Here is a 27,462-nt window from a genome sequence, read left to right on the forward strand (position 1 = left end):
ATCTTTTAAGGCAGACTCCTCAAATGGCCAGAATTAACTAAATGTTTTGCAATCTTGAACTGTATTTCTCGCTTGCGCATAGATCTTTTGACATCTACTTTAAGGAAATTTGCCAGTGCTATGAGGTTGTCTTTTCTGAGGGAATTAAATGTGTCCCGATCAAGGTCATCCATAAATTCGTCTGGCTTGAATTCCGCCATGATTGAATTTCGCTGAGTTCACAGTATACAGTAGTTTTGAAAAGGCTGTCAAAATGTTGTCAAACGGCTCAAAATATTCGTATCCCGGACGAGCCCCCAATTTGTTACGTGCAGAGAAAACGAACAAAAGGGTGAACTCAGCAGTTTCCGTTTTAAACAAAATTTATTACGAAAACAAACTAATTGCTAAGTTAGGGACAGAGTACAAGCTTTAAAAGTGTACAGACTACTTATCTCAGCTGGGACGGCAAAGCTCCAGTCTCAGAGTTGTAACAGTCAGTCGGATGAATGAACAGTCTTTGGCTTGCAGGCTTGAAGCTGCACAAAGACCACAGTATAAATCCAGCGTTGACAGTGAAGGTCTTGAAAAGTCTTGAGAATGACTACTGCTGGAGTTTAGTAACACACAAGAGACACGATCCCAAAAGTCTGACTGGAAGCTGTGCACGTCCCTTTTATAAAGGCATATAAGAACAATCTAGAACTTTTATTGACATGCTAATTACTGTTCTAAAATTATCTCCCTTACACAACTAATCAACTTTCCAGAACATTCCAAACATGACTAATTGAATTCAAGGTTGTGAGGTCATCAAGGGCAGTGACCTTGAGAATGTTCTAGACTAATTGAACTCAGGTCATGATGAGTGTGGGGGAAATGACCTACATAACAATATACAGAATCATTAGGTTGTGTCTGTCAATATGGGCGAAGAGTCCAGCGGGCGTATGACCACTTGAAAGACAGTGGGTATTTGATCTTGCCGTCAAAACGTCTACTGTCATATTACAAAAATGGAATCCAACAGAATGCTGGCTTTGATGACAAGATGTTTCGGTGGATGTCACGAGAAGCTGAAAGGTTGAGGGTTCCATCTCATGGCTATCATGGAGGTTTGATCTTCGATGAGATGAGTATTCAGGTAAGTACATTTGTCTTGACGTCACCACAGTCACTGCAAATAGCCAAGTATATCTGGATACCTGAAATTAAGAGACAATAAAACATGGGAAAGAAGTTTTGATACACATGTACAGCCATTTGTAGTCTTAAAGAAGAAATTCAATTGTACTTCCGTTTAATTCTGTTTAATATCAGGAGGACCTTCAGATCATTAAATGCGGCAATGTCTGTAGGCTAATTGGATTTAAAGAAATATCTGAAGATGCAAAGTATATGGATGTGTGAGAAATGGTGAGTATCTTGCAACATAGACAGTATAAAGTTTCAACTGTCTGTTAGTCAAGCAAATGGGTGTAAGAATTACTCACATGGTGATACATGCATGTAATTTCCAAGAAATGTTCACAAGGACATACTTTACAATTTCAGAGCAGGAGCCACCAAGATTTCTGTGTTGCATGGCAATGGTTGCTAGGCAAAGCATTTGCCTTAGCAACCGACAGCAACGATGCAGTTTCTGAACTACTATAAGCTTTTATGACAATGTACTTTATTTATTTTCCTATATATACACTCCTAAAATGGTTCAACAGATTACAAGATAGCAAAAAATGTGATAATCTCCACTTTTGACGTTAATTAAACCCCCAAAATTGTTACAATTACTTGAAAACGTCTTGTTCAAGTCATCGCTTTGCCTTTTGTGAAAATATTATGGATCATATAAAGTAAAGATAGCATAGATATGCTGGTATACCACTTTCATATGAGATCCTTCTGCCCAACCACAATGAATACAAGACGAGTCACCAACTCCACAAGAAGAGAGAAGTAAGAGCTCAAACACGGACACTGACAAGTGCCTTCCCATAGGCCTCTTCACATTAAAAAGAGCTACAAACTGACTGTCTAGTCAGTACAGCTCCATATAGCCCGTACATCAAAATGGAAGACATAAAAGAGCACTGACAATCAACTGTGATATTATCGAAAACAATACTGTTTTGGCCGCCCAGTTTCCACAAAAGCCAACAATACCATATAGGAGAAACAATAATTTAAAAGTACATTGATCAAAACCAAAATGAACATAGCAAATAACATAGCAACATTAGATATAAAAGCAGAAATCACTAAAAAGCATGCAACACTGCAGTTTTCTTTTGATGAAACTGAAGGATCGCCAACATAATTAAACATAGACCACATAGATCCAAATATACTGCTTCCCATTCCCTCTTAACAGAACAACATTAACTCACTCAAGCATTAGTACACGAAAACAATTGGGATACTATACAAAATCAAGCGACTGATGAAGGGACCACATTTTCAGAGTCTCGAAACGCTCGCAAAATGGATCATCCATTAAAGAATTTAACACTACAGATCTAAGGGTGTCTCTCACCATAGCATTCCCCAAATAAGGCCACACATATAAGTGAAAAATTAAACACAAAATGAACGATTCATACGAGATCTACACTTGCATAAAAACTAGTTTGATGTGAGGAGCTGCATTTTTATAGCCTGACTTGACCTAGATTGGATTTTATGCCATATAATTCTTGTGTATGATATCCAAATGAAATGCTACATGTTTTTTAGAACAAGGAGTCAAGAAAAAAAAACAACAGCACCTCACAGTTTGTCAGAAACTGCATTGTTGCTGCCGGTTGATAAGGGAAATGATTTGCCTAGCAACCGTTTCTATGCAATACTGAAATCTCAGTGGCTCCTGCCCTGAAATTGTACAATAGGTCTTTGTGAACTGTTGTGGAAAGTTTTATGGTTGTATCACTCTGTGAGCAATTCTTGTCCCATTTAGCACAGAGTGCCTATACTAAATGTTTGCCGCCTCTCACTCTAATACTATTATTTACCCTATGGAGCCCAGCTCATTTGCATAACAACACACAGTGGAGACCAGAACTTGCCACTCAATTAACAAAATTGTGACTGGTAGTGATTTCATTTCTTCAATATCATCAAAAATGAGCTAAACTGACAATAGCAATAAATATTCAAATGATTAAGCTAAAAAATGGGCTTTCAAATGATACTACAATGAACAAGAAAATAAAAAAATTCCATTACACTTTACACCTCACTGAATACGTTGGAATACTGTTGAGGGCAAATTTCAAATTCTTTTTAGACTCCAACCATTGGAAGCCTGCTCAGCAACACTATTAAGATTTAGGAAAGTGTAAGTGTAGGTGTTTAAGTTTTACATTTACCTTTTTTTTCACTTTGATGTTCAGGAGGAAACAGGATTGCAATGGCCACACATGTACTGCAACTCGTCTTTCTTGGAGATACTGGTTTCAAGTTTCCAATTGCACATTTTCCAACGACGGAGATTACAGCCCCAGAGTTGTTTGACATATTTTGGAGGTGTGTTGGTTTGCTGAAAGATTGGCAATTCAATGTAAGTAGACTGGTCATCCTTTGTGTGAAATCAACATTATACACAGGGACTTGTTGAAACAGGATTTTACACTGAACTTCAAAATTAATGTCAAGTATGCACATATGCTTGGTTTTACAGATGTTCTTAAACTTTACACACTACCTTTTCTGCAAGGAATAATCATAGAAATTGCAATGCATTGTGGGACACATTTGACAGAAGGGAGGAGGCATAAACATCCAAAACAATGGTCCTAATTACATAACAACCCCAACACTTCTTGTTGAATGTATCCCAGAGCACTGCACCTTCCAACATGGCGGGAACTCATTTCTTCTCTATAATAGTCCTTCCCAGCCCACTAAGAAAGAAATGTTCATCTAAGTGTCATCACACTTCTGTAATCGGTTTGGAAAGTTGGTTTGCTATTTACAATCATTGCAGGAAAGATGTTGGCATTCATATGCAGTTGTACTTTGATCACTTGCTAAAATGCATGCCTTTTGAAATTCATTATTACTGGTCAACTGTGGATGCTTTGATGGTGCTTCAAGCAATCGTTCATTTGTAAAACTCCATTTCAAAAACACGCATCCAAAGGATTACAGTTCACAGTGCCAAATATATATGACTCAAATAAGGAAATGACTTTCATATTTGATCCATCAGTAAGTAGAACAATTACCATGAATTTATATAAAGTTCACTTTTTTCACCATTTGTGGAACTTGATAGTGCCAAAACAGCATTGTTTTCTCAGTTGTAGTTGACAGCTTGATTTCTCTACCTACCACAAATGGCGAAAAGGTGACAAAGGCAAAACCTGTTAACCACACATTTTTTTATCATGATGACCATGGTAAACCTTGTATGTCATGTTCTATACAAAGCAAGTAAACAATAACAGGTCCACAAGTCTGATAAGTTAAACTAATGATGTTTTTTGCTTTACTTACCTTTATATTCTGTACATTGGTAACCACAATTTAAATATCATGTGTATCTGGGTACCTGTTGAAGTTAAAGGTTGCATTTAGTACAGATAAAATAAAATGAGATGTTGTTCAGTGTATGGTTGTGCAATCTCAGTGTAATTCAAGCCCAAGTGTCCAGGGGACAAAGATCTAGAAAGACGACCATAATTTTTCTTACAGCATGAATTTAAGAAGATTCGAAACAACATTCTCAAAAGTAGCAGGAGACAAGGACCAAGGCACTTGGTGCATGGAGACCATGACATCATATGGCACCATTGGGTAGAGCATATGAATGGGACCTTAACACCAATCCTGTAAGGATTCACTTCAAACTGACAGAAGAACACTTGCACCCAGATCAAACTGCAAAGATGAGGAATCACCTAGCAGAGGAAGTTCTCAACAAGGACATGCTTTACTTAATGCTTGTAAGTTACATTAAAATGGTCCAAGTCTTTCAATTGGTAATCATTTCTGACATTTGTGCTCTGTTCAGTCTACCAGAGTACTCACGAAACAGGATGGATCCGAATTATTCAAATACTAACTTACCATGTGTGCAAATCCATTTAGCCTTTGCTTTCATAGGTTTTCTCCATTCTCTCCAACAAGATGCTAAAACAGAGAAACATTTTAGATTATATGATTAAAAAGGTTTCTTCATGATAAATCTGCATAAATTTCACTTAAAGGGACAAAGTTGCTCTTTTGAACCTTTTGTGATATCATAAATACAGGGAATACTTGTATAAAATCACTCCTTGTGCAGAATAATGTCAGTACAGAACCTCAAACTGTCAAAAATGACCCTTTGCAGTGTGAAAAGTGGTGATTTTGTGTGTGACATCTACAAATGTAGATGGAATGAACTTCTCCTTCCTAAGTGTGTTTCCTTTGACAAATAAACGTTGCCTAGGCAGTGTGCATGACAGCTATTATCCTATCTACATGAAAGGAATCCACACTCTGAGATCTCATTACAAGCCCCATCAAGTCTGAACATTATGTAACACTGGATATCCGGTGCAGTCTATAGATGAAAAGTCATTCAACACTGAATAAATGGTAGAAACCTTTTATTTTTCAGTTGATGTTTAGATCTTGTTTATCTATTGGCAGAGTAGAGATAGTGTACAGTTAGCCAGTTTCTCAGTGTGTTACAAGTAGAAAAACAACAGAACAGCTCTAGATGTAAAAAAAAATTCATGAAATAAAAAGTAAAAAGAGATACTTTGTCCCTTTAAAACAACTTTCTAGATTTTTTCTTCGTATAATTTCTGATTGATTGATTGAATGAATTAAGTGACATTTTGTGGTAACAAGATTAGCCAAACATTGTTTTCCAAAGACATTTTCCAAGATGGTTTCCTTTTTATATGTTACTAACCAGATATCTAAATCCAATTCTAGGCGTATCAAAAGTCACTTCCCACTGAGATTGACAGGTGGCATCTTAACAAGACGATAGAGTTACTGGAGCAGACATCCCAATTGATTGATAATTTTCGAGATCTTCGTCCCATTAAGGAATATGAAGACACCAGGCTTCATGAGAATATGAACATCTTGAGATGGTTTTCGGACTGGGAAGCTACTGTAATGGATGATGACAGCATGTCACCTGAAGAGAAAAGAGAAGCTTGCTGTCAAGGGAAACACGGGACGATCTGATCAGCTTGATCTTGGGCTTTGATAGATTATGCAAAAATAAACTTGGCCAGTGTCGTGGGGGATACATTATTCCTGGGCGGGTTAACTCTGATATAGTCGAGAATATTTTTTGCTCTCAACGTAGTATGTCAAATGGTGGATGTACTAATCCAAATTATACACAGTATGGTAAAAGTATAAACACCATCATTTTAACGCAAGGTATTCTATCAAAGAAATCAAATGTTAAAGTTGTCATCAAATCTGGCTACTCAGCATTGCCATACCATATGCACACAGGAGAGCCCCTCAAACCATCAAAAAAGAGAAAAATACACCTTTTATCAAAATGATCTACCTTTGGTTTGAGCTAAAAAATATAGACATTTACACCTACCTTAATTCCTGTACTTTGCAACCCGACTGCTTTGAGGATAATCTGTAATGCCAAAAAAATCAATATTAATAGACAATGGAGATGACAACTTTTAATTTCTGCTGCACAATTTGTTGGCCATTTACTAATAACATCTTATTGTTCAATAGGAAGAAACTGTTGACATTCAATTGTACTGCTTTGCTTGTTTCACATATGAAAAAATGAATATTAAAGAAAATAAAGATGTATATCAGCAGTTAAAGGCCATGAGCTGCAACTCTCCGAAAATGTTCAACCTCAAGATACCTTTCAACTTTCTTAGAAATTCATTGTTATCTATAAATTTAACGATGTAGTCATTAACTATGCCTCATCAACTTTCACTTTTGGCAGATTAGACAGGAAATTGGACAGATTATTGTTCATTTTGAATTTCATGCCATTTTCAAAATCTCACCATAATATGTAAAACACGTAGGATTTTTCGTCAAATCGGAACGAATCCCTTTCCTGTCTTTTCAGTGGGTAGCTCCATGTTGTATTTGCAAAGATTCAAATGTGTACATGCACCATTTACACTGCTCATCAAATAATTGTATGTGGGCGGCCATATTTGGGTGCGGCACCGTTTTATTATTTGTCTAACTGAAACCTCCCATACAGTCCAACTCGGTGGATAATTATGCTTGAGTAAACGTCTCTGAATAAGAATGTTTGTATGAACTACTTTTTATCTGAATATAAAGTCATGAAAATAATGTCAAAAGTTGCAGCTCATGGGCCTTTAACAGTAACTAACATGGCTGATCATTTACAATTGTGTTCTGTGGTGATTGTAAGGAGTAAAACAAGCAGTGGTTTCGTTAAAAGCCCGCCGCCGGCCATATGGTTGGCAGTAAGACAATCTCAAGACAGTCTTGGCCGGCTATAACCTTGAACCCATAGCCGTCAGCAACATTTCGCTGGTAATAAATTCAGTGTATTGGCAAAAGTTGGTCGCCTATATTTTTTAAATGGTCGCCTGTTTCAAAATTTAGTGAAACCCCTGAACAAGAAACTACAGTCCATACATGAATACAAAATTTGTCAGAAATTTGCCGAGATATACATACATGTATTTTGGATGTTTAACTGCTGAATCATACCTTTTGGAATCAAGTTGCTATGGGTCAGGTACCACAATACACAGTCTTCCTCATGATCCAGGCCTGTATGGTTGTCATTACTCCACATTCATAGTCCAGCAGTAGAATATCTTGGGTCCTATGGTGAAATATTCCTATGCAGGACAACCAACACATTTTGAACCCTTCCGTATAGTCTTAAGGCTCTTGAATATAAACAGTGTCTTCTAATCCTCCACTCTTATTGGCGGTATCTTCTGTGCAGGTTATCCCAAATACATTAGGATTCGGCATTCCCGATGACTCCACAATAGTTTTTGAAAGAGCATCCTTCAAATTTCTCACAGTGGACCTTGTGTTGAACTTAATGTTGTAGGCCCTGCACAGTAACATCAATTCACTTTTCTTAAAGTGCACCTTGTCAAAATAGGTTTTATCAGCTTCAAGATGCTCAACAAGTTTTGTGTGGCTTGTGAATTTGTTCTCGGATAAATCATTTGGAATTTCTTGGAAAGTCATCACCTGTGCTCTCTGTTTGTCAATCTGTTCTTTACAGATGGCTTGTCTAAGGGGCACACTTTTCTTCTTCTTCAGTTTCTGAGCAATTCTTTACGAAACTGATTATTGGCAACATTCATATATGATGTTACAACCTGCGTATATAATTCAACTATGGATGAGCTCAAAGCAACAAGTTCTGTACATGTATCATTGCAGACATTAGAATATTGTCCCTCCTTCTCTAAACTGACTGGAGTTCTGTAATTTGAAAAGATCTGAATCCATGACTGGAAAAGATCTTTACTTTCAAGTATTAATTTCGTACTTCTAACCAAAACATTACCTACAGACTCGCGGAGTAATTCAAAGGTCTGTACTTGGTCTCTCTCTCTCTCTATTTGACAAAAGAAATCAAATGTTGCATCACTAACATGTGTTAGCCTACCCATGGAATACTGTCTTCGTTGAACACCTTCAAGTGTATCTTTATATTTGGTATTTGTACAAGTTCATCATAGGGTGTCTCTAGATATGAAAGTAGATCAATCAACCTGTTTGTGTCTTTGTTTACTTCAATCATTCTTCTGGAGTATAAATTTCTCAAAACTTTAGCTTTCAAACGTTTTCTCAACTTGGAAACACATCTTCCTGCTAAGTATCTTAAACTGCCCATGCCATCAGTTGACATCTGTCAACGTTTGCATTTCCTTTTACAGGCTGCTGGTTTTCAACATGAGTCTTTCAGGTGCGACAATTTAAGTACTGAGGTTTTGATTGATGTATGAATTTTTGTCATGACACTTTCTTCATGGGTACTGAGCGAATTCTTACAAAATAGTGACAAACACACATTTGTATACTCTCTGCATGTCAAATAAGAAAAAAAGGATGCTGAGAAGGCAGTAAAATCTCGGGTTTCAGCCTTTTTCCTTTTCAAGCAGTTAACTCTAAACAATTCATGAATAGTTTTCCATTGCTGTTCACAAAATTTCTGCAACACATGTTCATCTGCAGCGAGACGTTGAATAACTCTGTTTTGTTCTTTCTGGTTCTCTGTTTCTGGGTTTTGAATGTGATGTCCTGCAATATACTTATCCCTGAAAAATTAGGTGGAATAATGGTATCAGTTATTGTTTCTTCCATGTCAGGAACCCCCTCATTCTCTTCAGATAATTGTACCATAGGATCTGTGCTTTCAACCTCTTCAGGACCAAGTTCACATGATGAATCACTGTTGAATGACTCGCCATCAGAATCAGTGTTGCAGTCAGCTGCACTCTGCTCCAAGTTTTCTGTTACCTCTTGTGTATTTGATTTGCAACATGCTTTGTCAATAGAAGGGGTAACTGGATGTTGTCGAAGATAATCATAAATTATGGGTGGCTGAACAGGACAGTGCCGTTGCTTAAAGTTTATAATTCTCAGGTTATGAAGCGACCTAACCCTGCTTACGGCTACTCCTAACTGTCCAGGGTTACTGATGCATTTGCAGTCCACAACAACCGAATCAAGTGTCATTCCCTGGCTCTTGTGAATGGTGAGACAATATGCCAAACGTAGTGGAATCTGACGTCTTGTAGCAACCTCTTTACCCAGCTCCTTGTTGTATCTGTAAAAAAGAAAAACACCAGTGTTACTGCACTTTACTGTGACAGTGTCATAATAATATGTGTGACTAACAATCACTACCAGGGTATGCATGGTTTACTAATATAGTAACCCCTTGACTACCAATGCCTATGTAACCCTATATACCAGAGCCAATCCATACAATATTATACAGGGGTTAAAAATTCCAGTAGCCCGACGTCCCGGACTTGCTAATTTCACCATCGGGCAATCTATTTCAATTTACCACAAGCCTGCGGCCTTACAACATCGGGACTAAGCAGAATAATTTTATTACCTTTGTGCTGAATTTTAATCTCCGAAATGCAAATCCAGTACAAACCCTCTCGTAAAAACATCAACATTACCAGTTGGTGAAGGTTGGCCAAAGGATAAAAAAATGACAAGTTGAAGCGTCGCTTTATGCCCTCCTGGTCCGAACAATGGGCACTCTTTGTCGGCAATGTCCTGATGTATCTGATAAAACTGGTGCACTAACTTCAGGGTGGACCCACTGAAGTCTTATAAACAAGTCATCGTTGATGACACAGTCCCCGCTTGACTATTTTGTTATAATCTTTGGTATCTAGGTAGCTGTGAAATGACATTGATGCAACTTGCATCAGGTCTGTGACTTGCAAAATAAAGTAATCTGAACACATTCTGGAGTGGTATGAGATCAGGTACGTTGATGTAATCGGCCACTTTGGATCATATGCAAACAAATTAATGTGCACATGTACATGTATGCCAAAGCACTTTATCTTTTTATCGAGTTTCTATGACACCATACTGAATCATATCCTGAAATACATGACATGCATATGTAGGCCAATTTTTGAAAATTTGAACAAATCCGTTCAAGGATATTTGAGTTATGGTTCAAAGACACGAAAAAATCACAACAAAATGGCCGTCTCAGGAAATTTTAACCCCTGACATAGGGTTAAAAATGGATTTGGTCTGTTAACAGGTACTTGTGTTTGATAAGTTTCTATCTGACCAAGTAAACCATATGATTTTTGAACCCTCATTATTTTCTTTAAATAAAAAACATGTTTTGGATAATTTTATCACAAAATCTATCACAAGACCTGTCGTGTGACAAAAATAGCCAGTGAAAACAAAAGGAAAACGTTTCCCCAGCAAAACTTGTGCTTTGTAAATATTGATATAAAATGTTATGGACAAATATGACTCTATATTGTATTTTTCACCATAATGAAACATGTCCTTCATCGTAACTAATTTTTATGTAAAAATATGAACAAAATTATTAAATAAGTTCTCATTGTAATGATATTCCTATTGTTATGATTATGAAATCATATTAACCTTTTGAGGTCAAGTCAAGGGTCAATTGTTTGGCAAAATTTGTGTCCAAACTTTGATTTGTGAGGGATCAAGGTCATTCACATCACCTATGGATATCGTACCTGAAATGCGTACCATAGATTTGTTTAAGTTCAATACCAAAGAAACTGTACATCCCTACTGTTTATGCTGTCTTTTTCCAGCACTCAAGGTATATAAGTATACATTATAGTGTCGGATAAAGACGGCACCCATGGTGACCAAGGGGTTAAGCAGAGGGGTACATGGGCCTCAAGAGTTTTAACGACATACAGTTAAAAACAGAGGGCTAGGCCAAAACCCCTAAACCCTGAAATGATATTTTGAAGTGAAAAAAATTAAGATTTACTAATAACCTGTCACTTTCTCACAAAGGAAGTGCGTGTTCATTTGGCAGGTGCCATGTATGGGGCAAGATTCGCTTACTATTTTTTGAAACACCTGACAACACTTCCCAGTCTTTTTTTGCCAGAAGACAATATAATTATCTGTCTTCCAAGGACCTGACTTTGTTGTGTGTTTTGTGGACTGTCTGTGCTATGCCCTTTTCAGACTGGTTGTCTGTGCAACTGGCCATGTAAACACTGTATTTCTGACCTATGAACTTTAGAATATGGATGGGTATGATCACAAATCTTTAAATACACCCAACAGTTCCTAACAAAAGGTATCTAGGTGGTAATCATGACGTCATTTTCTGATGTTTATCAGCAGGACATAAACTAACCTACATCTAGCAACTTTACAAACTACTAATATACTAGATTTAACGACTGATTTAATAATCAGAATACTGTAGCTATACATTAACTGCACCTACCTTGAGAAAGCTTGATATGTTATCACAGCCGTTGACTCTATCTGATCAAAGTAGACATGTACTTTTCTGGCTCATTCTTCATGACAGTTCCTCTGAGACCATTGACAAGATATTTTGACATATTCTTTACAAGCATGACTGGTGCCCCTTCTTTAATCGGACAACCTAAAAAAAAAAATTGGGACCATGTTTGAGTGCTAGTACAGCGAAAAAAATTTCTATCTAGAGGACACACTGGAAAATAAATTCACGTGTACTTGACATCCACATGCAGCCTCTCACAGTGAAGTTATATTTGTGCACATACCTCTGAGAACATTCACATGAAGGAATTTTTATCTAAATGTAAAATCAAGAAATTGATGTTCAAAGCTGCAGCTCATTAGCCTTTAGGACCAACAAATGCAAACAAAAAACCTGCAGGGTCTGTGACACCCAAAAAGATATGAAAAATGACGCTTAGCTTTGATTTTGCATTTTATGTAATTTTCTGCAGATAATAAGTAGATTATTTTGAGAGAGCTGTCAAACAAAGGATTAAACCACACAGTTGATTGGCGAGAATTTTGTTCCATTAATACATACCTTCGGGACAGGTAACCTATTCAAAAGCAGTGGATCACCAACATCTTCAGAGTGATATTCAGTCACTTCACCAGCTGTATCCATCAACTGCGCTGCGTTGTGTAAATCAACCTCATAGTTGGTGGCGTACAATTGTACAGGCTTTGCATCAAGGGGCAGTGGTCGATCAAGTGATCTTATTAGTCGTTCAGATGTAAAAGAAACAGTTCCCTTTGAACACTCGTGTACCATGGTAATAAAGTCATTTTCTGACTGCCTCAGGGTTTTGGTCAATGTTACAATATGTGGAACAGCTTTAACAAATAACTGGGACTGAAATACATATAGACCATTGTCACCATAATGACGGTTTGGCACAGGTTTTAATTGGAAGAAATCGCCACTAAAAATGCATTGCACACCCCCCATAACTGTACTACTACTACGTATCTGCCGTAAGACAGACTCCACTTGTTCAAACACCTTGACACTTAACATAGAAATTTCATCTATCACCAGGACATCCATGGATTTTATCTTCTGTTTACACTCCATATACAATGAGTCGTTTCCAATTTAGATACAATTTCGTCACTTTCGAATCTACCATCACCCAGACAAAAAGTAGAATGAACAGTCCTTGCATCCACATCTTTAAGCAGCAATGCTGCAAGACCTGTAGTTGCCGTAACCACCACATTTTCCCCTCTCTTTCTTAATGTTCTAACAATATCCCTAATTTGAAATGTCTTCCCTGTTCCAGCTTGGCCTGTCAACAACAAACTGTGGCCATCAGTAGCCAACTGTAAGGCAGCCATTCTATGATTGACTGACAGAGAAGAGACATCATATACAAAATCTAGCCACACTGATAAATTGGTGGTCCCGCCCAACAAGTCTGCTCAAAGAGGCATCAAATACAAAATCTAACAACACTGATAAATGGTGGTCCGCCCAACAGAACAACTCAAAGAGGCATCAAATACAAAATCTAGCCAAACTGATAAATGGTGGTCCAGCCAAACAGGTCTGATCAAAGAGACATCAAATACGAAAATCTATCCACACTGATAAATTGTGATCCCGCCCAACAGGTCTGCTCAAAGAGGCATCAAATACAAAATCTAGCCACACTGATAAATGGTGGTCTCGCCCATACAGGACTGCTCAGTTCCAACAACATTTTCTGTAAAAGAATGAAAAATTCAAAATAAAAAATGGTACAAAATTGTTTGTATCAATTTGCGTACCAAGTGCGGTCAACAATTGATTCGTTAGTTGCAAGAGTCATCTGTCACCAGTGAACTCAGGTTTTCTCATTTCATATAGCCGGGACCGTGTAGAAAATCTGTCATACTTGTTGTTCCACGTGTTTGAGGACTAGTAACTTTTGTCGCTCGTATCACTGAGGTGTTGGTGAGGCCTATCTTCACAGTGGAGCCTGCAAATTATGCCGATTTCACGGCAGCTGGTCAACCAAATTTAAATGCATCACGAAATAAACTGATACACAGGCAAAAGCGCATTTTCATCTTTGTCAGATTTACATAATATCCATGGATTCTGTGTATTGACTCCAGATATGAAATAGTTCAAGACAGAACGGATGGCAGGCAACCAAATTAGATCTTATAGCGCAATGCGGCAGACATGAACCACTGGCACACTGCAACATCATGGCGTTTATTAAGGCAGATCCGCACGTCATTAGGAAAGAAATGGGAGGTTCTTCAACGTTCAAACGAAAAACAAACTTCGATAAGAGGCCTTTAACGAATTCAACAAAACATAATTATACACAACCAAGCTTATTATACACACACAAACATCGCAACTTTTCCTAAAAAAGGTATTAAAACAGCCAACCACACCGGATCTACGCACCAAAATGATCAGTCACAGTCACATGATCCAGACCGGCGTGTTTATCAATGGCAATCGTTAAATTTTTCTCATTTATTGATTTGGTCGACAGAAAAGGGACATCAATACAGAATGGGGTCGCGCTAAGTGGTGATCCCGTCCTACAGGACTGCTCTGCCCCCCCCCCCAAATTTCTGTAAAAGAACGAAAATAACGAAAATTTCAAAATAAAAAATAGCAAAAAAAATGTTGGTATCAATTCGCGTTGTCCCTATTCTCTTTCACGGATATCCTTTTACACAAATGTCTACTCGATCGCTTTCAGTCCTCTAGGTTTTGCCTAAATCAGGAGATCGTTCAACTTCTGTGAGACTCTCCTCGGCCCGGTGGTATACCCTGACAAGTGATTGAGAAATTTATCACCCAATCTTCCCGCTGCTGTCTGAAGTCAACTCACTGTCGCGCACATCAAAAGATTCACAAAACGGTCAACAGTCTAAAATGTGACTCGACATACAATCATTAAACTGTATTTGATCTTTGGTAGCTGTATGTTATGATTTAGAACGTTCCTATCACGAAAATTGTTAAAGCAAAATGTACCAAGTGAAGTGCGGCGCTACACATCACACGTGAATAACTCACAGCATCATGGCGTTTATACAAGGCAGGTCTGCACGTCGTCATTTGGATCATTACTGTTTTTCTTCGTGAAAACGAAAAAATCTTTTACAAGAGGCCTTAAATCACTCAACAACACATAATAATACACAACCAAGCTTATTAGACAATAAATATTGTAAACATCGCAACTTACCCTCAAAAAGGTTTGTACAAACAGCAGACAACCACTCTCCGCAGCGGGTCGACACGCCAAAATGATCGGCCACGTGATCAGTATTTGTCAATGGAGAACACTGATCATTTCTAATTCTCCGTACACGCAAACGTAACAATTTAGTTTTGCGAAAAATCGGTAATTTTTCTGCCCAGAAAAAAAGTTGCAGACTTCTCATGACAGAGATTATTTTTAAATGACCATCCACAACATATCATGCCCGAAAGTTAGAGACCCAGACAGCCATTATTGCTGAGTGGAGAAAACGGCCAAAACTGGTTGCATAACCTCTCTTTATATTTATGTACTTGATGGCTGCCGCAGTCGACAACTGCATAAGAGATGAGTAAACGTAATGAATGCGCATGCTCAAAAAGATTGCGTTCGCTCCCGACCACGGCCGAGCGAGCTCGAGAGACTCCGATCGCGCTGTCTATTTCTACGTTCTATCAGCTGGCGGCGCTGTTCAAACTCTGCCAAGCTACAGCTACACTGCCTAGCCACCTTCATATGCAGTTCGTCTGCCACCGTACCGTACGTCGGCCGACCGTGCACTGGTGCAGAGTAATTTGAATTGCAAGGCACGTGACTGCTCGACAAAATGCATATGGTGCCATTTGCAGCTGCAAGATACGCCACATGCCTCAGTCTAGTCATTACATCCATGGTCTAGTCTTGTCTTTACAGATATGTATTTCACCATATTTGATAAATCTAATTACGATAGCGTTCTATCAAACGAGGGCATTAAAGAAATAATACAAAGTGATTGCCGAACGAGACTTTGCGAATGCACGGCTTCTGTGAATCTCGCTCGTTTCAGTCGCCCGACAAAGCCAGCGCACTGTGGGTGCGGTTTTTAAGCCGAACCACGGTCCCATTTTGTGGAGGGACCGTCGATAGCCGAACCGATTCTCATCGATTGCATAGGTAACAGCCAACATGCCGACGTATATACGGTTCCTCTTCCACCGCTTTTAGTCTTTTTCTCTCTGTCGTCTACGAACAACTTGCTTGATACGCATAGGGTTGGACGAACAGCTTGTTGCATACTTTGTGGACTCTAATTTTACCACAGGGTACCCATATATGTTGTTGTTGTTGTTGTTGTTTGTAATGTTGTTTACTCCTGCTAGTCGCGTTTTCGTTGGCGAATAAAATCAACGAACATAACTGTTGTGTTATTGGTTCAAACGTAATGTGGAAGTCATAAGGAATGCTACGAAGGACGCTGGCATTATTTGACCCGATACAAGCATAAACAACAATACAAAGAACAACAACCAGATGTACAGGTACCTTGTGGTTGCGGCTGTTTTGTGTTTGTTTGTTTTTGTGAGTTTCATCTCATTCTGCCAATATTTATTCAACATACATTAATTTTAATAATACAAATCATCAAAAGATAGCTAGAGTGTGTTTCATGGCATGTCAGGTTTTACATTGGCAGTTCACTATCACGTTTTGGTGCAGATTTGCAGTGTGATTGTTTGCTCAGTTGTTAAGGTGAAGTACTACGAATTACGTCAAAATTAAGTTGTGGTGTCATTTTCTTGAAACTTTGCACAAATATTCTTGGAAGTTGTGCAAGTGCAAAAATGAAATAAAAAATGGGGGTCACCACGCTTGTTTCCATGGAAACGGACATTAAAATGGCGTCGTTAGAAATAAATAAAAATGATATAATTCACTTAAACTAAAGAAAGCAATTATAAAACGCTTAGCAAATGAGTTAATTTTAATAAATACCAAGACTTAAGATCAATATTTATTGAATGTATAGTTTTCATGATGTTTGTGAAGAAATTTTAACATAAGTATCGATTACAAAACGACAATATCGAAATTATGTCACTATATAATTTTCGAACTTTTCTTCCTGTCGCTTTGAATGGTGTCATTTTGACCAAACTTGGCGAATAAACTCCTGACATAATACCATTTAGTTTACACTTTTAATAAAAGGGTGTCACCACGCTACTTTTTACAATATCTCCAGGTGAATGGGTAATTTGCGCCATATAAATGGGAGAGAAATGTTAATTTTCGCTCATATTGAATAAAAATAGCGCCAATGGCACTTGATCACAACTGGCACATTGTAAAACTACTCTATCTCTGGGTGCACCTGTACATTAAATACTAAATGGGTAGGTGCTGCGGCTGTGGAGTTTTTGCAGCACACACACCCGCACAATCATATCATATACATACAGACAAACTCAAAGACAGGCAATCTCAAACCTATAAGAAGAGTTTTCACAGGCGCATATACTCTTGGCCATATGGGAGTTTGAATGGGTTAGCTCTACACACTGACATAGAGGAGAGGTTGTTGATTGTGCCTGCACTTCAAATGTTAAAGAATAGCCACCTGGTATTTGTAACTGACAGCTGGGGAAAAGTGACACGGGACAAGTATGGATTTTAACTGTAAACAAATTTTATTCAATATATAAACACTGAACAATCAAGCAGGCAATATATTGTAAATGGTTGTTGATGGTAGAAATGTAATGAGTAAATAAAATATACTGTAATGGTAGTAAGTGTAAAGTAAATATCGAAGCTAAATAAAATATTAACAAAAATGCAAATGTACTCTGATTGTAATGGAAAATGATTATAAAAATTGTAGAGTAATCCAAGGGTTAAGTAATCTAAGCGGCTAAAGTCATCACGCTAAGCAAACTTGCGGCAAATGTAAGGATATGCAAATGATGATAAAGTTACAAACTGTAGATACATTGAAAGGGGAAGTTCACCAAGGATGATTTTACATATGTTCAGGAAGTTTCATTTTAGGGCTTCATCAAGTCCATGTAATTTGAAGCATGGAAAAAAAGCTTCAAGCTTGGGAGCTTGCAACATATGATATGGAAAGGACCATCTTCTGGTGTGTATGGCATTGTCCAGTCACCCAGGCTCAAACCAGGCTGTGCGTATTTACATAACTATTGTTGATACTGAGTATCCTTGCATAAACGATGAATCCCGTATAAATTGTCCACTGTCAAATTTCTCACTTGTTAGTAGTAAACAGCAGCACAGAATCTGACAGTGGACAGTTCATCATAAGTGATTCATTGTTTGCAAAGGATACTCAGTCTCAACAATAGTTATGTAAATATCCACAGCCTGGTTGATCATAGGTGAGTGGACAATGCCATACCAATCGGAAGATGGCTCTTCCATATTATGTGATGGAAGCTCCAAGCCTGGAGCTTTTTGCCATGATTCAAATTACATGGAGTTGATGAAGCCCTAAAACCGAAGTTACTGTATTATTTATTGGTTTTGTAAAAACTTGTGTGAGTTATAAATGGCAAAAATAGCTTTTGCGAGGTGACTGATCACAAAGGTATATATTTGACCCCTTTTGATGCCATAATGCCATGGATTGAAGACAGTGTGTGGTAAGTCATCGAACATGAGCAGGTCATTAACAAATTTATCATTCAGTTTTAAATCTGTAATGATGGAAATATATAGTTCATCTCCCGGGTGCAGAATTTTATCTAAATCTGCTCTTGTCATAAGGTGCCTCTGTAATGACATACAAAGGGAAATTAATGCATTGCATGTGCACTGTTTGCCTCTGGATCCAATACTAAATTGTGTACTTCCTTGATGTGTACTACCACGTACCAGAATTTAATATAGTTTAAAATGTTTATTGCTGCTATCAACTACACTTTGCTGTTATTATTATTTAATACTGCTAACAAATGTACTTCTATTGTCTCCATTTTTATCTGGACACAAATTACTTTGTTGGTTAACATGGTACAAGTTACTTTGTTCACCCTTGTTGGTTACATCAGTTACATGTTTGTTGGTACTATTACTTTGTTGGTTGTTACAGGTGTCACTTTCAAGTGTACTTTCTTTGGTTACATTTAAATTATGACATAGGTTACTTTGATTTACATGATACAGGTTACTATGTTTGCTTTTCTTGACTGTACTTTTATTTGTCATATCATGAGTAGTATGTTGAGCCACAATGTTACTTGTATTTTCATTGGTTTCATTGCACAAGGTCCATTCATGGTCTTTTGATGTAGCAAACTTTGTAGCTTGAGCACTATCCTGTAGAGAGACAAGAAAAAAATTATTCAGTTTATAATAATCAATAAGCATTCAACAATGAAAGTTTACAATTATTTTGTAATCATTAAATAGACAATACATCTATAAATTTACAAAACAGTGAAAATTATGGAAAAAACATCTAAAGAAATATATATCAGCAAAACATGACCATTAAAGTGCTTGACATTTACACTTATCAAATGAAAAGTTACACCACAATGATGAATATTCCTTTCAAATTCAAAAATTTTTCAAACACTTTATGATCTCAAGTGTAGCAACAGCTTTCTCAGCATTCAGGAGTTCCTAATTTTACGGATCACAATGTTTTGTATGTTGTTCATGATAGTTTTTACATAGGTTTTAGAAATATTTGTTTAGTTTTTATTACATTAATTATCTGTGTTTTTATGACATTAAAGGGATAGAAATATTTTCATTTCTGGTGGTAAACTTTTGCCACAAGAAATAATTAGGTGGCAATTCTAAAAATCTGGTAGCAATATGAATTATTACTGGTAGCAATATGAATATATTACCACAGATACAGAATACTTCTGCAGCATTCAGTCAGTGTTCACAGTATGACAACTTATCATACATATACACTACAAGCTCCTCAAATTATGTGCCACATTTATGCAGTCTTTAAGTCATGAAGTCAAATTTTGTTAGCCACACAAATACAAATTTTCCTTGCAGAAGAAAGCATTCGGTAGCATAGTGGCAGTGTACCGGTAGATACAAGTATTGTGGTGTTGTGTCATAGTTGTAATCAAGCAGGCTCAATAACATCTTCAGCATAAGTATTTTTCTTGAGACAAAAAGGGTTAGGCCAAATCCTTTAAAACAAGACACAATGATATTGTTCAATTCAAATGTTTTTAAGAGTAATAATAGTTTTAATGATAATGATAACATTGTAGCCCAGGAACATTTTCATTTGATATTTTGATATGATCAAGAAATGTCTGGTGATGTTCACTATTACATCATTAAATGGAGGAATCTGCTGAAATATTAAAATCATTCAGAATCACATCATTTCTTGCAAAAGTTAAAGCAGTTTGAAATAGTCCAAATGGATAATTTTAATTGTTTTATTTTTGAATTGTTGCTTTGATGTTAAGTAACCATGCAAAAATTGCAGCTCTAAAAAAAGATTTGAAATATGCTCACTGCAACTACTGTTGACAATTTCCCTTTGCCATAACTGTTAATAAAATTTAATTTAAAACTGTCAGTCAAGCTAAATGCCATTTAGTTGGAAAGCACCAAGAAATTATACCTATTACCATAAGATTGTACCTATTGGACCTCCCTAGGTGGTTTCTTTTGAACCATAATTGCGTACTTAAGGGGTCACATAAGATGACCCAGATTTGACCTTTCAGAAAACCTCAAGTTTTTCTCCTTTTTCCTTGTATTATGACTCTGTTTGTGAAAGTTTCCTTTGAAATAATGGTTTTTACTATCAAACTGACTAATTGCAGGCCAAATTTTGATAAAAGCAAGGTAGGTAAAACTTGGACTAAAAGGACGACCGGTACGCGGGACTAGAGGCAAAGCCAAGCCCAGCCTCAGTCAGTGTATTCCATGGTCGTTACCAGTACGATGTATTGTAGCACAGTATCGAACAGCAACAGTGTTTGCTTCACGTACCAGGGAATTTGTAACTTTGTAGAAAGGAGAGTAAAGTGTTTCAATACATTGCAACTTTGTAGGAAGGAGGGTAAATTGTTTCAACACCTTACAACATTTTATTATAGCTATAGTTTTCTGTTGGGGAGGCATCGTGACATGATTTCATGAGAAGAAAAAACATATAGTATGCAAAGACGTCAATATTTTGCCATTTGTAATTAAAGTGTATACGTTGTCTACACGTCACCCACGGTCCCTATCAAGCCGCAACTCAAAGTGATAAGTTTCTCTTGCATAGTATCAATATCATTTTGATGAGGCGGCCTGCAGAAGGAGACTTCAGCATGCAGCATTTCACTGAAAACAGTCCTTTGAGAGAATGGTTACACTCAACGCAACATTTACGTACGGTCCCTCTGTGATTTATGCAAATAAACTTAAAACTATTCACGACCACAACCTCACCTATCGCTCTCATCCTATCGTGACGTCATATATATAACAACAATCATGCCCCACACTCTTCTCTATCGCACAATACACGAACAAAATGTCACCAAGCTTCTTTCCAATATAAATAATGATAATTTATACCATACCTTTGTCTTGACCTACGGTAGTGTCTTCTGTTCTTGATTTCGATATCAAAGCCAAGAGTCCTTTGTTCTCTCACTGAACGGGTTGATCACACCATACACGTTTTTGATCCACATGCACACACAAAAAGAAGTTCCGTAATAGCCCATTCCGGCCATTTTCAAACCACACTGTTGTCAGTGGGGTAAACAATATTCGCAACAATCACATTTCCAGGCTAATAGACTATGTTTTACGAAATCACACGTTCTTATCACAAAATAAAACTATCTTTGTCTTTAAATCAATGCGCCAGTAAACAGGTCCAGCAGCTAGTTATGTCATCAAGTCGGGTAATAAATGTTAAGGGTCTTAACAAAAGTGACAAATCTAAAACATTAAATATGTTGTTTTTTATCAATTTTATCACCAAAAGTTCATGAATATCTCTGATACTCTGAATCAGCCATCCTGCATATTTCTAACATTCATCAAACCCTCATTTCTGTTCCACAACTCATAAAACAGTCCACAATGCAGGATTGGTGTACATTCCAAAACTACATATATGAAAGACCCCTAAAATCAATTAGTTAAAAAGGGGGGTTAGAAATTTCGCAAAACTATCTAACCGCCACTCCGTTTGGCTCCATTTTTCCGAATTGGAACCTTGAAACCAGTCTGAATATCTGTACCAAATATCAACGCAGTCTGTTCAGCGGTTTTTGACTTTTTGTCGTTTACGGAAATGGACGACATCTTTCACCGGTTGAAACTACTACTATATCACAACTTCCAGTTGTGATAAAAACCAGCTTCCTAGGGGGTCAAAATATCACAAGGTTATAGGTCACATGTATTTCTAAGACACTGGGTCAAAAATTTAGGTAAAAGCGCAATTTCAACAATGACAGGTGATGTTAAATACATGCGCTACAAATTAACCCATTTGCGGCAGGCTGGAGTTAAATCTGCGCAGAAACGTTCTAAAGCGTGTGCGCGTCCGAATTCGTCGCCCTTCACCTTAAAGGTATACAGTCACCTTTAATCTAAATATGCCCATATATGGCCAAAGGGGCGTTCCTTGGTATTCAAATGCCAGTGTGAGGGCGCTGTTTTTAAAAGCGGCCACCCGCTTAAAATCTGTGATTGGTTAGAATTTTCTCTTTCCATGGTAACTGTGGCAAAATTGGAACAGGTGACAGTATACCTTTAAGTTGGAAGCTGATTCCTCATGATGTTGCCATGGGTACAAAAAACCGCCAATAACACAATAATACCAAGTTTCTTCTTGGTTTAGTCCACTTCCAATGTATTCCATGCTTTATTAAAAAGTTACAAAGATTGTTGTATAAATTTTTAGCGTAACACTAGTACAGGGTGAATTGCTCTTCACAATTTTGGTATCTTCCACCGGTACGATTTTCTCGTCCATGAACAATAACTGTCACATGTGAATCCCCCTCAACTGGCATCATATCAATCATTATCTCCTTCTGTTTTGACACTGCTCAACACTCAGAGCATAATCTTGACAGTACAGTCCATTGTTGTGCGGAAAATTTGGTGCATGTTAAATATTTAGAAATTGTTTGATGGCAGCAGGGTTCTCCACAGCTTGGTGGCCAATTAGACTGCTTGAAAAGCAGAGGGATATCACATCCCTCAAAATCTCCTGGTGGAGAACCCTGGACAGATTTTCTGATGAGTCTCTGTATCAAGTCACTTTGATGTGCATTTAACCCTTTCAGGCCCAACTTTCTGGTACCTTACCAGAGCTGCCTCTGTATATCGGGGTTTAGGCCTGAAAGGGTTAATGAATTACTGCATCATTGTGCTGTTTCTCAAATCACATACATGCAATATTTATTTCATTTTTCCGTTTTCCAGGTGAACGACCACATGAAAGACACATTAGATTCTACCTGTAAATACACTAGTGTTGGAAAGGACATGTCTGCCTGTATTCCGTGGAGATAATTCCTGTTCCATTGTCCTCCCCTGTTTGAGGAGAAATGGTGTAGTCCATGTATATATCCTGGCCAAGCAATTTGAACTACCTTTGGGGGAGATAGTGAAGTTTAAACTCTTCAGCTTAAATTGTTCAAAGCACTCGAAAAGGGGAGGGGGGACTCAGACAGCATGTCAAAATGCAGTTTTTTTAAATCTGTATTTTATTGTATGTATACATGCATTCTAATGGTATTTGAAACTATTTGCTTTCAATTTGAGACGCTAAAGTATGGAAAATGCCTTCGATGCCTGCATGTGGAAACTATTGTAAACATGGCAACCACAAAAAATACAAGAACAATGATAGAAAAGTACATTTTCCAAAGTTGAGAAATCTTGATTTTATTTTAGGGGATATCTTTTATCATAAATGGGAAATAAAGTCTTTTTCACAGAGTTATCTTTTTCACAGAGTTAAGTGTTTTACGAACTTTTAAGCATATTTGGTTTAGTAGTCCTTATCTTTTGTGAGTTTTGCAATAATTCATGTGAAGTGCAAATAAACTTGTATTCTAGATCCAGACAGACTGCCTTTGTCAGAAACAATTTTCCCTCAGAACTTGGAAATTAAAGCCACTACTAAAGCTTGACTCTCTCAAGGGTGAAGTTTTTACCATTTTTAATTTTTTAATTTGGTCTGTTTGAACTTTAAATGCAACTCTCTATGAGGCATTGATAAATCTAGGTTCCAGAACAAAAATTCACTATAGGAATATGCAGGAAGATTTGTCCACTAATACTTAGCAGGCAACTCCATGACCTTTTCAAGGTCAAAGATTGATGAGATTCTATTGTTTTCAGTGAAGAGGTAGGAGCCCTTCAGCTGGAAAGAAGCTTAATTTTATTAATGCATCCTGACAGAATGGCTCTACTCAGGAATAAAACTGAAGCCTAGTGTTCCATCTACACGGTCAGTTAATGGCCATCATAACACATTACGCCTTACGGTGGTACAAACCAACCTACGTGTACAAACATAGGAATTACACTAATTTCTATGCATGTTTGTGCAAGTGGGTTTATACTTAGTCTCGCATGCCAGATCTCAATCATGCATTTGTGCCATGAGGGGCGAAGCTCACGGCACTGTCACTCATAGTGCAAATCAAGCACAGCTGCAGGTTTGAGGTCTGGCATGCAAGTCTAGTTTTGTACCATGTTATTCAAATCCACCATAACATTTCATTTTCTGTGTTTACACTTGAACTGTATGTTTATTCAAAGAAAAAATGTCACACCATCTTGTGACAATGCTGTTAATTTCAGTACCCGATAAATAAAATCAAGAAGATTGAAATGCGTCTTACGTTTCTGGCTTTTGTTGTTGTTCCCTTGATTTCCAGTACTGTATACACTTTGATGGAGATATAATCATAGACCCTTGAGAAAAAAAAACCAAACCTTTTTCTCGAGGGTCTATGATATAGTTTCACTTTGGAAAGTCCAATTCCTGTGAAACATTCCATGACACACCCCTGAAATGAACACCACAAACACTATACCACAGCCAGAAGTGGTATAGCCACAAACTGATGATGTCATACCCGCTATAGACAAAGAATGGTAGTCCATAATGGTGGCGCCAACTGCAGTGTATCGCGAGTGGCACTCCTGTAATGGTGGCCATACTATCTCTGGAACATTGCAACCAGTGATGGCAAATGTAGTAGCTTGTGCATACAGCTCACTGATAGGCATGCATCAGGGCAGTACAATAAGAGTAACACTTTCGACCACATACCGTAGATAGCACCATTGCAGTCCCATTATTCTTGATTTTATGTTATTTATTAAGATGTATCCAATGTAAACTGAAAAAAGGAAGGATTGGGTGACCAAAACAGGTGCAAATCACCCATACAGAGTTTGTCTTCCATAACACACTACACAACGAGCAAAAGGAAAAGCAAATTTAAAATATACAACAATTAAAGTTTAAAAACAATAAAAACTTTCCAAAGAAAACAAATTTACGTATGTCTACATTTCCTACAAAGGCAGTGAATTGTCGATGTACAAGTGTTCTGATGATGAACTATAAAATTTGCTCCAATACCATTTTTTTATTGCTCTGTTGAAAGCAAGTGTTGAGTTGATGGTCCATAGTGCCCTAGGTACATTATTCTGTAAATTCTATAGCGCTTTATATCAAACTTCATTATTCGTTTGCCCTATTTAGGATCATGTTATCAACTCAAATGAGACCAGTTACCCAGACTGCAATTTGGAGTGCTCATCCGGCTGCCCTTCCACAGTCGTGGGATATCCCATTCAAAAATCTCTGAGCAAGATGGCATGACACAGACAAGAGCGATGCATACTGGGAGTAATTGATCGATGGTGTAATTATTATGTGAGGAGTTAAAGTCACAGGAAATATAGCTACAATGTCATACAGAAGTGGCTTTCGAAGTCAATTCTCAGTAATGACTTGGAACCATGACTTTCATCAGTTTATGAATAAGTACAACTAATCCAAGACATAAAAGTAACAGTTCACATTCATTGCCAAGTGCAGACTTCAAAAGCCACTAATATAACGGTACCTTGAAGCTACATTTTCTGAACTTCGTCTCAAAACAGTAATTACATCATAGGTCAGTTGCTCCCAGGATGCATTGCTGTCTGGGCAACTGAGACTACAGTACACCACGTGACCAAATTGAGTGAACTCTGCTTCAAAACACAAATCGTTCTTCATTCATCATTCAGGAGAAGCATTGTTTTCTCAGCATCGAGTTCCTTTGAAGACGTGACAAGTCTTTCTTTCAGTTCTTGTGTATTTTTTACAGATATTGAATGTTCAAATTTTGGGAATGCTCTGTGTTGCCTGTGTGGAATACATGAAAATAAATTCTTTGATTTGAATATGCTGATAAACTTTCTCACATCTTTTTCTGTATCACCGTTTGTTGTGTGTAAAGTGTACAGGTATTTCTCTGGCAATTTGTCAAAGTATACCTTCTCCAATGACTTGCCCAATGAGCCAACAAGCTTTGATGAATCGTCAACCTGTGTATCTCTGAATCGGCGTCTACATCTCTTGTTCAGATTCTCTGTAAAAGAATAAAATATCATTAAAATATCAAAAGTCACAAATATCAAAACAGCCCTATACACAATTAGTAACCAACGAAATAAATTTTGGAAAAAATCATGCTTATAAGGCCCCAAAAATGTTTCCAGTCATTGAGGGTCATTTCAGAACCTGCGCATCATGTCCCTATTGTTTGTTTACATACTCATTAGTACAGCTACCCTTAATATACCTGTTTGCATGAAGTATTATGCAGCCAGTGATATTGTTAGGAATAAAAAAAATACCGTCAAGGACAATGTGCTCACATTTGGTTTGAGTTGGTCCATTCGAGAAATATTTAAACCAGGAAAAACATTTTGTCATAATTTCAACAAATTAGAAGAGTAACACCCTCGCAATGATCTAATCCAAATTTGAGAGTGATTGGGCTGGCGGTTTCAGAGAAGAAGAAATTTTACTGAAAATGAGAAAAATCACCAAAAAATTCAGCAAAAATACAAAATTAAGGATATCTTCACAATATTCATAAAACTGTATAAGGTTCACCTAAGGTACTTGCACACAAATTTTCAAAGCAATCAAAACAGCGGTTCTCGAGATATTAATTCTTGACCATTTTCACATTTTGTAAGCTCATTTGCAAAATTTTGGCAATGCAGACTTCATTCTTACAAAATCCCATCTATAGCCCAGGATGCATCCACACACCAAATACCAAGCTGAAATGTGCAGCGGTTTGCGTGTTTTTGATGTTGACGGACATACTGTACGTACGCACATACACACATACATACATACATACATACACACATACATACAGACGCCATCGACTTCAGCTTATACCATAAACTCACATTGGTATAACCAAATGTGAGCTAAAAAAGAAAGTCGCATGATTGC

General features: G+C 37.4%; 1 protein-coding gene and 1 long non-coding RNA gene across 5 annotated transcripts in view; both read right to left on the minus strand.

The window, feature by feature from the left end:
- Positions 1-535: 535 nt before the first annotated feature.
- LOC139135757 (uncharacterized) lies at positions 536-15,448 on the minus strand. Of its 4 annotated transcripts, none has more exons than XR_011553033.1 (7): positions 15,174-15,448; positions 6,542-6,583; positions 5,882-6,115; positions 5,047-5,109; positions 4,474-4,528; positions 3,345-3,514; positions 536-1,184 (listed from the first exon to the last, which is right to left on the minus strand). It is a non-coding gene; the product is annotated as an uncharacterized lncRNA (long non-coding RNA). The 4 variants fall into 4 exon arrangements; XR_011553031.1 differs by lacking the exon at positions 15,174-15,448 and adding an exon at positions 6,981-7,085; XR_011553030.1 differs by lacking the exon at positions 15,174-15,448 and adding an exon at positions 7,669-8,831 and having other exon boundaries at positions 538-1,184.
- A 9,840-nt stretch (positions 15,449-25,288) lies between these two features.
- Positions 25,289-27,462, minus strand: part of LOC139135766 (uncharacterized) — a 52,232-nt gene continuing 50,058 nt past the window's right edge. The window contains exon 13 of the mRNA XM_070703463.1: positions 25,289-26,578. Within this exon, the coding sequence (XP_070559564.1) occupies positions 26,220-26,578 (359 nt within the window). The 3' untranslated portion in view covers positions 25,289-26,219. The remainder of the gene's footprint in view (positions 26,579-27,462) is intronic.

The sequence above is a fragment of the Ptychodera flava genome, chromosome 1, assembly GCF_041260155.1.
Source record: "Ptychodera flava strain L36383 chromosome 1, AS_Pfla_20210202, whole genome shotgun sequence".
Classification (NCBI taxonomy): Eukaryota; Metazoa; Hemichordata; class Enteropneusta; family Ptychoderidae; genus Ptychodera; species Ptychodera flava.